At 52.9% G+C, this 10,506-nt stretch overlaps 3 protein-coding genes across 3 annotated transcripts in view; all 3 read left to right on the top strand.

Annotated features, from left to right (window-relative positions):
• Positions 1 to 633: 633 nt before the first annotated feature.
• On the top strand, positions 634 to 2,406 carry CAOG_09216 (hypothetical protein; the record flags this gene model as incomplete). Its single annotated transcript, XM_011272628.1, has 3 exons — positions 634 to 1,239; positions 1,671 to 2,059; positions 2,134 to 2,406. Coding segments are annotated over 3 exons (1,268 nt in total), but the record flags the coding sequence as incomplete, so codon positions are not given.
• A 603-nt stretch (positions 2,407 to 3,009) lies between these two features.
• CAOG_09215 (hypothetical protein) lies at positions 3,010 to 4,683 on the top strand (the record flags this gene model as incomplete). Its single annotated transcript, XM_011272627.1, has 9 exons — positions 3,010 to 3,075; positions 3,152 to 3,201; positions 3,277 to 3,348; positions 3,421 to 3,504; positions 3,585 to 3,668; positions 3,757 to 3,840; positions 3,925 to 4,008; positions 4,079 to 4,162; positions 4,242 to 4,683. 9 exons carry the CDS (start codon positions 3,010 to 3,012, stop codon positions 4,681 to 4,683), a joined length of 1,050 nt encoding a protein of 349 aa, XP_011270929.1.
• A 4,667-nt stretch (positions 4,684 to 9,350) lies between these two features.
• Positions 9,351 to 10,506, top strand: part of CAOG_09214 (hypothetical protein) — a gene marked incomplete at both ends in the record, with an annotated part of 2,110 nt that continues 954 nt past the window's right edge. Inside the window, one exon of the mRNA XM_011272626.1 lies at positions 9,351 to 10,495. Within this exon, the coding sequence (XP_011270928.1) occupies positions 9,351 to 10,495 (1,145 nt within the window). The remainder of the gene's footprint in view (positions 10,496 to 10,506) is intronic.

The following is a 10,506-nucleotide window of genomic DNA, read 5'->3' as shown; positions in this document are numbered from 1 at the left end:
ACCCAGCCGGTTTTGGCGACAGCTTGGGCTTGGCTGGCTTCTATTCTGTCCAGTCGCAATGGTACGTGTGTGTGTGTGTGTGTGTGTGTGTGTGTGTGTGTGTGTGTGTGTGTGTGTGTGTGTGTGTGTGTGTGTGTGTGTGTGTGTGTGTGTGTGTGTGTGTGTGTGTGTGTGTGTGTGTGTGCGCTCATGAACGCATGCTGGAACAACAGGAGACCTGAAAAGCACGCCAGCCTTGATCCGCGATTCGCTCCGTGGCCTGATCACATTGGAGCGAAAGCAACCAAAAAACGTACGTTTCTAGTCGAGCTAGATGACCGAATTGTGACGTTTGTCTAATGTTGTTGCTCTGCACACGACAGAAGGAAACCTCCTCCTCCTCCATCATCGAGGCGCTGCTGCTGAAACGGATGAAAAAGACGCTCGCAAACGACACCGATCCACTTGAACATCGGTCGTTTCTTGCTGCCACAATCCCTGGTACAGGGAACTCGTGTCTGTGTGACGCGTTTGTGCATCAAATTGCCCCGGCAGCTCATCGTAACAGAGATCGTTACGGAAGAAACAATCTGTTGTGCTTATCCGTCTCTTTCGACGGTCCTTCCGGTTTCGACTCTGCGAACGACTGGACAGTTCTCAAGCAAGCCAACCCGGAGCATGCCCTGTCGACTCGCCTGCTGGCTGCCTACTTTGAAATTCCCCCGAGGTTTTTTCAGGACAACTTTGAACAAACTGGCAGCTTCCAGGTCGCTGCTACGCTCCAGTTCATCCAAGAGTTTGAGTACTCGGCTCGTAACGACAGTCAGCAGCCCACGAGTCATGATCAACTGCCGTGGCTTGCCATCGCTGTTGACGGAATTCAACAGTTGCTTGGCTTTTCGAGCTGGCACAACGCTCAACGTCAACGTCGGCTGCTGGACAAGACTCTCGCGTCACTCAAGGCTGCCGTTAAGCGCCCCGCAGCGCGACTCTTTGTGCTTTACGCTGGCACTTTGTCCGACGAACTCACCACTGGCCTGATTGAGTCGTTCCACTCTCAAACCTCAACTTCAAGCAAGTTTGACTTGGATGAGGAGGGGGTGCCTGAACCCAAGCGCGTGGATGCAAACCTCGAGAGCCAGTTGCATCCTTCCGGTGGCATACCATGCCACATTGAGAAGGTTCTTGGTGTGATGGCAAGCGGCGCGGCGGCTAAACTCTGTCTGAATACCCGCACGTTTATCGAACTCGTGCACTTCTGTGCGTTCGACGCGTTCTCGATCAACCCTTCAAGTCTGGACGCCCGAACTCGCTCTTGGATTGACACAGGATGTGCTTTCGTCGGTCAGTTGGCTGGTTGTCACACTTCAAGATGCTGGACTTGACTGATTGTTGTGTTGACTCCTTCCGTCTTATTGATGACAAACAACAGCGTGCGAGAAAGACAACAGAGGGTCGTTGCAGTTCAATTTGCACGACAAGATAAAACTTGGTGAGAATTAGGGGAATTGCTTCTGTGACACGAGAAACGACAAGTTGACGTGCTCGTTGAGTGTTTGCAGATCTGCGTTCGGGTGACGCCTCACCGACATGTGACTCGCTCGAACAAATTGTGCGCTGCGCCTACGTCCTTGTCGATGGACTTCAGCGCTGGCTGGACCGTCACTTCTCGTATTATTATCATACTGCAGTTGCGTGGGAGCATACTGTGGCCATCCTTTTCAACTTGCGATTGATTGTACTTGTCGCCAAAGCACTGCTGGATCATGCTGACGCTTCGAAGCAGCTTGACAGTTCAAAGCTTGGCGTTTCAAAGAAGCTTGACGCTTCAAAACAGCTTGACGCATCAGACCAGACTGGTGCACCACAGCTGCCGGCTCACATTGATGTACCGCTGAGTCGGCTGCTACCTGGCGTCAAGTTTGGTGCGGGATGTGAGGAACTCCAACTTCGGTTGCCACTGAGCAATTGGAGGGAAGACCTGGAGTGCATGATGAAGCTCGACAATGCTGAATGTACGCTCGCGACTCACATTGAGCCGGCTATTGACTTTTACATGCATGCTCAAGTCGTCGAGAAAGTAAGTTGCCAAACCCGACCGCCCTTTTGTGATTTCGATCCTTACTCACGGTTGTTGGCAAAATGTGATTGCAGACTAGCGGCAAACTGCGTCCGGCAGTCCTTGGACTGCAAGTAAAGCATCATGAGTCTCTTCGTCTCACCACCCAAGACGAGATTGAGCGGCTGGAAACGAATGCTCGGAAGGAACTCGCCCGAAAGTGTGTCATGGAAGAAGACACTGTGATTCTTGTCGGAGTCATGTTGGCGTCTCGAGTGACGATTGCAAATCCGCCACCGCTTTCGTGGGTGATGCACCGCGGCGACCTGGAGCAATTCGCTCAAGGCTTCCAGATGACAGTTCCTTGAAACCGCTCCTTGCACTGCAAGATTGCATGTCATTATCGCTCACCACACTTCTGCCGCCCTCGTAAAACGTGACAAAGCGTGAGTAGAGAGATGCTTGTTCAACAGTCAAACAACATGAGTGTGGAATGCTGTTGACATTGTCAATTTTTACTGCATGCTCGAAAGTACAAAATTCAACGCGAGTCACGCAAAGAATCAACCAAATCAAGCCAGCTCCACTTTAGTATTCAGAACAGCCACCATTCTCGTCAATCACGTCTTGGATGCAGCGTGGTATCGGAGAAATGGGATCTCGGCAGACTTTCTCTTGCAATGGTACAGCTTGAGAACCAAGACCACTCCTGGCGGTCAAACTTTGTTAATTGAGGGAAATGACGAGCGGGACTTCGCCACTGCTGATGATTGCATCGAGTTTCAGATTGGCTCTTCGCTCCGACTGTGAAACTCATCTCCTTCCATTGGCTTTTGGACGATCTTAGCCGAATTTTCAATCATGCTTTCTTATTCTGGCTTTGTTTGCTTTGAGATGTGATTGGTTGCTGGTCCGCCAGGACACTACACGCCAATGCACGTCCACTTTTCGACTAAAGTTGCTCACCAACCATGACCATGAATGCCGAGCACGGACCTGGAACGAGCCAATGCGCACCGGGATTGGGTCGCTTTGAGGTTGTTCAGTCTTTGTTTTTCGCTGTTTTCATTTACCACACTTCGAATGATGCTGACGTATGCGAATATGAATCAGAGACAGCGCGAGCTGTATGACGAAGTCACGAATGAGCCCAACTATGTCAGGTAAGAAGTTGAGTTTACTGCAATCCATGTGGCAGGGAGTGCACTGACGAAATGGAGGAACAGTCTGTCTGGCAGAAAGCTCGGCGACGCTGAAGCACTGGCGATTGCTGAGGCACTCAAAGTGAACACGAGGGTGACTGAACTCAAGTAAGTCACTTGTGCTTGTGCTTGTGATCCAGCAGAGCATTCAGAGTGCTGATCGATGGATTGTACGGACAGTCTGGACACAAATCGGATTGGCGAAGTTGGAGCGCGCGCGATTGCTGAGACACTCAAAGTGAACACCAGGCTGACTTTGCTCACGTAAGGCATCTCAGTCGGACGGATATACGGGAGTGAGGGACTATTCAACAAAAGGCACTAAGAGTAGAGCGGATGGGCAGTCTCGGATGGAATTACATTGGCGATGCCGGCGCTCAGGCAATTGCGGAGCTTCTCAAGGCGAACATGACGTTGACTTACCTCGAGTAAGTCGCTTCCCTTTGACTGAAGCATGTGAGTGAATGATTCCAGCACAAGGCAATGCGTGTACTGACTGATGGAGGGGATGAACAGTCTGAGCGGCGATCAGATTGGAGTTGCCGGAACGCAAGCGATTGCTGAGGCACTCAAAGTGAACACAACGCTGACTGAGCTCTTGTAAGACACTGCCACTAAAGCGCGCGTGGGTGACTACAGGAGAGAGACAGCAAGAGTGGCTCACTGATGGGACGGGACGGACAGTCTGTGGCACAATGAAATAGGCGATGCCGCAGTTCCATCGATTGTCGAGGCGCTCAAAGTCAACAAGACACTAAAGAAGCTTGAGTAAGAATTGATTGCGGAAAATGCTCGGACGGTCACGAGACTCATGCTATGAATCATCCGACGACATCAGGTTGGGCGGGAACTTCTTGTCCCGAGGTGCAATCGATGCACTGACACAAACGGGCAATAAAGGCACTACCTGTAAGAACATGAGGTAAGACTCTGAGTATTCGCAAGAAGAAAAATGCGCAACACAACGGTTAGATGCATTGGCTGAAACTATTGTTGAACAGAGTCCAACCCAAGAAAGAGCCGTCGCCCGCCACGTCGGCGCTGAATGCCGCTACAGCCGCCGCAAGCATTGTGCCTCAGAGTCCCGTCACTCTTGCAACTGAAAATCAGCAATTGCGCTCCGAGTTGGCTGCCAAAGATCAAGAGCTCGCGACCAAAAATCATGAGCTCGCTGACGAACGGCAGAAGCTCGCAATGAAGGAGCAGGAGCTCGCGGTGAAGGATCAGGAGCTCGCAGCCGCAAAGCTGGAGCACGCAGCCGCAAAGCTGGAGCACGGAGCCGCAAAGCTGGAGCTCGCAGCCGCAAAACTGGAGCTCGCTGACGAAAGACAACTACGCGCTGCAAAAGAGCAGGAGCTACAAAAGCTTCTGCTCGGAATTGCAGACAGAGAAGATTGGATCGATGTAAAGTCGCCAGCGGACGATGAAGAAGCAAATATTTGAATAAAGTGAAAACGTTAAGGAACCATGGGAGCATTGTGACACTCACGTGACAAGGAAAGCAAAATGCATGAAGAATGCGCCAACACGAAAACAGCGTACGAGAAGCAAGCGAACAAGGGAAGTTAAGCGTTCCTGGGGAAAAACAGTCGTTCTAGCTGCGCTCGGACAACCAACGCAACAAACAAGAATCAAACGAAAAGCGCCGAACCAAAGTGTTCGGGTTGAGAGCAAGCGATGACAGCAGAAACTGGAAAAGAAAGAAAAAAGGCGAAATGTCATGTCGAGGAAGAACAGAAACAAACAACTGGCAAATCGCCCAGCAGCAAAAGTCGTGCGCGAACGAAGAATGGGGCGAAATCGAACAAAATTGAAAAAATCAAAGCCAACAAAAAGCCAGAAACCATACAAACCAGCAAAACAATCAAAAAGAAATCAGCCACAAGGGTAACAAACAAAACCATGGGGCGAAAAGCAATGAAAGGATGCTAAGTGATAATCCATCAAACAATACAACGAGCGACAAGAAAATGAAAGGAAACATACAAAAAGAATGACAAACAGGGTTAGGGTCAAGGTTAAAAGTTGCCTCCCGGTTAAGGGGTTAGGGTCCTTCCAAAATTGCCAAAAATTCTAAGCTGAACATTTTGTTCTAAAAAATGCGCTGATTCCGAATCTGTAATCAAAAGTACATCTTATCGGTCTAGTTTTCGTGCGAATCGCCAAAAATGGTGAAAATTGCACATTATTTTCGCTGTTTTCACAATACCTTTCTTCCCCTCTGATTTTACATCACAAGTTTCATGGCCATGTTAAACTACAACGTACGGCGGTTTTTTTTTTGTATTAAGTTTATTGGGAGGAGAGAGTGGAAAAGCATCAAAATGCTCAAAAACCACGGAGAAAGGAGCGGGAGCATGGACATGGGTGTAAGGAGCTTGGAGACACAAAATTGGCAGAGAGCCATGTCTGGTCATATGACATAGCATTAGCGAGCCTGTATGCTCGTGCACTACAGGCCTTGGGAAATTTATATCCATTGAAGAAGGGCGGGAGGAGACAGGGAAGCGACGATGTCGGTTTGTGGTTAGTTCGGTTCTCCAGCGGTTTCAAAGTTGGTTCCGCGAACGGCTGACGCGCCGAGGCGCGTCTAGAAATGCCTGTGGGTCGCAACTAGCAACCTGAAATAGCCAAACCAACAACATGACATAGCGAGTGTGTCGCGGCGGGGAGGTGATCAGTGTGAAGCATAAAGCTTCGTCCGAAAGTCAATTCGAGTTGCGGTTCCAGTGATTCGCGAGGGTTCCATGAAGCGGACAAACGCAACTGCGTGTCCAGAAGGTGCTTGTGGGACGCGCAGCATGAACCAAGCTGTAACAGACAACAGCAAATGACTCGTCATCGAAATGACGCGGAGAGGAGGGGGGGGGGAGAAATGTTGGTGAAGAGGGCTGGAAGGTATTACCAGGAGTCGTCCCAAATTGCTATGCAATTTTTCAACCAACAAAAGAAGACTCACGGCGGTTTTGAATCTGTATTGAGAGGTATGCGTCGTCGGACTCGTTTTCGTGTTAATCGACCCGAAAGGTGAATTTTCCGCTTTTGCCACAATTTCTGTCTCGTTTTGCAAAAAAAGTTCGCATTCATATTCATCTAGAAAACGCGCTGACTCCGAATCTACAATATAATGTGTACTTTTTCGGCCTCCGTTTGGCGCAAATCAACCTCAAAGGTGAACTTAGCAATTGGTGCACTTTTGTTGACAATCCATTTCTTCCCCCCCCCATTTTACAGAACAAGTTTCATGACCATTGTGATCTACAAAATTAGCTGATTCCAAATCTGCAATAAAAAGTGCACCTCATCGTTCTCGTTTTTGTGCAAATCGACTTTGAATGTGTGTTTTATGCAATGTTGCCACAAATCCTCTCCCCCACATCAGTTTTCGAAAAAAGCGAGGTGGACATTTTGATCAAAAAAATGCGCTGATTCCGAATCCGTATTTAACGGTCTATATCATCGTGATGAGATTCGGTCCAAACTTGGCAAAAGTGTTCCAAAAACAAAGCGCCAAGAAGCGAAAGCCAAAACTGGGCTGAAACAGAATCTGAAATCAATAGTGTAACGCCTGCGGGTGCATAATTCCGAAAAAGGAAAGTGCCCCACGGTTTGATAACCAATGTGCTCACGTGGCAAGTTGAAGGGTTAGGGTATGGTTAGGGTTAGGGTTAGGGTTAAAAGCTGGCCCCGAGTTAAGTGTTAGGTTGCCTTCCAAATTTGGAACCACGTTTTCCAAAAGATCTAAGATATGTACTTACACCTATGAAATGCGCTGATTCCGAATCTGCAATAAAAAGTATACGTCATCGCGCTCGTTTTTGCGCAAATCGAGCTCAAAGGTGAATTTCGCACGGTTTTACCATGGTTTCCCAAACCACTTCCCCTCCTCTGATTTTCCAGAACAAAGGTGACATTCACATTGTCAGGACCCGCAGGCTCTGCGGTCCCGACTGGGTCGTTCTTTGCTAAGAAGACTCGGCGTTGATGTCTTTGTATTGTTTGTTTGCATGCATTTGGAATTGCAGTTCAGTCTGCAAAGTGAAATAAAACACTTTACAACAACATTGCCTGGCTAACCCTACCAAGGTCTTACACATTGCAGACTCTGACTACAGTCACCCGATGTCTGTTGTAACCGATCCAACCAGCGCTTCGACTAGCGCTGAGGCAAGCACGGGCCCCGCGGCAAACACGAGGCAACAGACGGCTGCGAGAAAAGAGAAGATCGCGCTTCTTCGGGCGCAGCTCGCTGCTTTGGAGCTCGAGAACTCTGAGCTGGAAGGAGACTCCAAGAACGATGAGGAGACACCTCAACAGGATGAAGATCTGAAGGATCTGACGAAAACGCACCAGGGTCAAGGCGGCGTGATCAAAACTGAAACGGACGTCGAGCCGCAAAAGCTGGCTTCGTCATCGTCAGTCCCACCGCCAGCGGTCTCAACCCCGGCGGTCCACCAGCCCGCACCCCGTCCGCAGGCAGTCGACTGGCAGCCCGCCAAGGCGCCCAAGCTGCTAGCTCCCTCGTTCGACGGCACGGCGGCAAAGCTGACCCAATACGAGAAGGACTTGAAGCGTTACCGATCGTACTTTCCAGAGGAGAGATGGAACGAGATCCTGTCTCTCACCTTGGTCGGGTCGGCCGCCGATTGGTTCGCCTCTGGTAGCGACAAGTGGTGGAGGCTCTCGCACCAGGAGCTCTGCGATCGGCTCCGGCTCCGTTTCGGCGACCCCAACGAGCGTCCCACTGCGATGAAGGCGATTATCAACATGAGCAAGCTGTCGGTGTTGGAGATCCAGACGGTCCTCGACAAGTATGCGGAGGTGTCGGGTCTGTCAGAGAGCGAGATCGCGAAGGCTATCTGGGCCGCCATGTCTCTCGAAGTCTACCAGTTCGCGCGGATGGAAAATATATCCGAGAATCTCCCGCCGTCTGAGCTCATGGCGAGCCTGTGGGCGATGCAGGAGTGGGAGAGCCGAAAGGTCACAGCGGCGCCGCCTCAACCGCAGCCGCAGCCGAGCTACAAGGCGTCGTTCTATGGTCAGCGTGCGGCTCAACCGAAGCAGCAGCCTTCCCAGCCGCAGAAGCAGCAGACCAGCGTGGTGGCGGCGGTGGCGTTCGCGGAGGCTATGGCGGCCAAGTACAACTTGTCGGCGGAGGAGCTCGAGAGACGTCGCCGTGAGCACCTTTGTTTCCGCTGTGGCTCCGGAACCCATCTCAGGAAGACATGCGGTCAGGCCCCGGCGGTGGCGGCAGTTCAAGGTGAAGCCGCGCAGGGAAAAGCCCAGCCCGACTCCCCCTGAACGCGGTAGGAGTCGGGCGATACGAAGCGTTGACACAGCAGGTGCAAGTCGCGTGCGCGGGTTCTTCTGATACCGCGATGCAGGTGCAAGCTCTTATTGACACTGGATCGGTCGCCACATTTGTGAGCCGTGCTGTAGCAAATACACTTCGTGCCCCCTCATTTCCAGTTCCAATGATCAAGTTGAGGACAGTGACGAAAGAGGAGATGAAGGTGCGCGAGGGCGTGGCGCTGCGAGTTACTTTGGCGGGCCGGCAGTTGTGGGTCCAAGCGATGATCCTGGATGGGCCGGTGGTGCCGCTCCTGTTGGGCATGGATGTGCTGGCGGCGGCAAATCCTGTCATCGATCTGGCGACTCGGACGGTGCGGTTCGAGAGCATGAAGCCGGTTCGTGTCAGAGGCAAGGGCAGTCTGGGCTCGGGCGTCATTGGCGTGGTGCAGCAGGACGAGGCTGCGCCCGCGGTGGTGGCGAAAGCGGCGGACGTGCAGAACGAGGCTAAGCCGGCGGTGGCGCAAGTGGCGCGGGACGAGGCTAAGCCGGCGGTGGCGCAAGAGACGGAGGCTCAGGACGAGACTAAGCCGGCGACACAGGCCAAGCCGGCGCAGGGCGAGGCTCAGCCAGCGGTGGCGACAGAGGCCGAGCCGGCGACGGCGACAGAGGCCAAGCCGGCGGCAGCAGCGGAAGAGGCGAAGCCGGTGGTGACAGGGACCAAGCCAGCGCCGGTGGCGATCCAGCGGGAAGCGTCGGAGGCGAGGTTGCCGTCGTCAGTGGTGGCGTTCCGGCGACGTCGGAAGCGACAGAAGCGGCGTATGTTTGTGCGCTTGGTCGCGGCGGCCGATGCGCTGGAGGTGGTTTTGCCCGAGGCGTACGCAGAGTTCGCTGATCGTTTTGAGCCGAGCGGACCCAAGAAGTTGCCCGTGAGCCGACCTGGTTTTGATGCGGTGATCCGTATTGACCCGTCCAAGCAGCTCAGGTGCGACCCGAACCGCAAGTTTGGCCGTAGCAAGGAGGAAGCTCTGAGGAAGTACGTGGAGGACGGCCTGAAGACTGGCATGATTGTGGAGTCCGAGTCCGCGTTCTGCTCCCAGCCCATGTTCGTCAAGAAGGGTGATGGCTGGCGCGTCTGTATGGACTCCCGGCGTCTGAATGAGGCGACGATCAGGGATCGGTACCCGTCGCCTGATGCCTTGGCGCTGATTGACAAGCTGAAGGGCGCGAAAATTTTCAGCAAGTTTGATCTCACGAGCGCGTTCTGGCAAGTGAGATTGAGCGCCGACAGTGAGAAATACACGGCGTTCCCGTGCGACGGCAAGCTGTACCAACACAGGGTCATGTGTTTCGGGTTGGTCAACGCGCCGGCGATGTTCCAGCGTCTGATTAATGAGGTCATGGGCCCGCTCTCCGCTTTCGCTGGAGGGTACTTTGACGACATTATTGTGTTCTCCAAGACGCCGGAGGAGCACGAGCTCCACGTGAAGCAGATGCTGGCTCGGCTGAGGGAGTTTGACCTGTACGTCTCCTTGAAGAAGTGCGTGTTTGGCACGTCGAGTGTCGACTTCTTGGGGCGGCGGGTCAGCGAAGCCGGAGTGGCGGTGGATCCTCGCAAGGTGCAGGCGGTCCTCAACTGGAAGCCGCCGACGGACGCGACTGGTGTGCGTGAGGTCAACGGCCTCGCGTCCTTCATGAGGCGTCATGTGCCGAACTATGCCGAGCTGGCGCGCCCGATGACGATGCTGACGCGGAAGAATGTCCCATTCGTCTGGTCGGCAGAGTGCGAGAAGTCGTTCCGCGCGATCCAGCAGGCGCTCGTCCAGGCGCCGGTGCTGGCGTACCCCGACACGTCGCGGCCGTTTGAGATTTTCTCGGATGCGTCAGATCTCGCGTTGGGTGGTGTGCTGATGCAGAGGTCGGAGTCCGGCGACGGTCTGCACCCGGTCGCCTACTACTCGCGCGTGTTCACGAAGC

The sequence above is a fragment of the Capsaspora owczarzaki genome (assembly GCF_000151315.2).
Source record: "Capsaspora owczarzaki ATCC 30864 unplaced genomic scaffold supercont2.27, whole genome shotgun sequence".
Taxonomy (NCBI): Eukaryota; class Filasterea; order Ministeriida; family Capsasporidae; genus Capsaspora; species Capsaspora owczarzaki.
The sequence above is the reverse complement of the archived record's forward strand: the minus strand, read 5'-3'. Positions and strand labels throughout refer to the sequence as shown.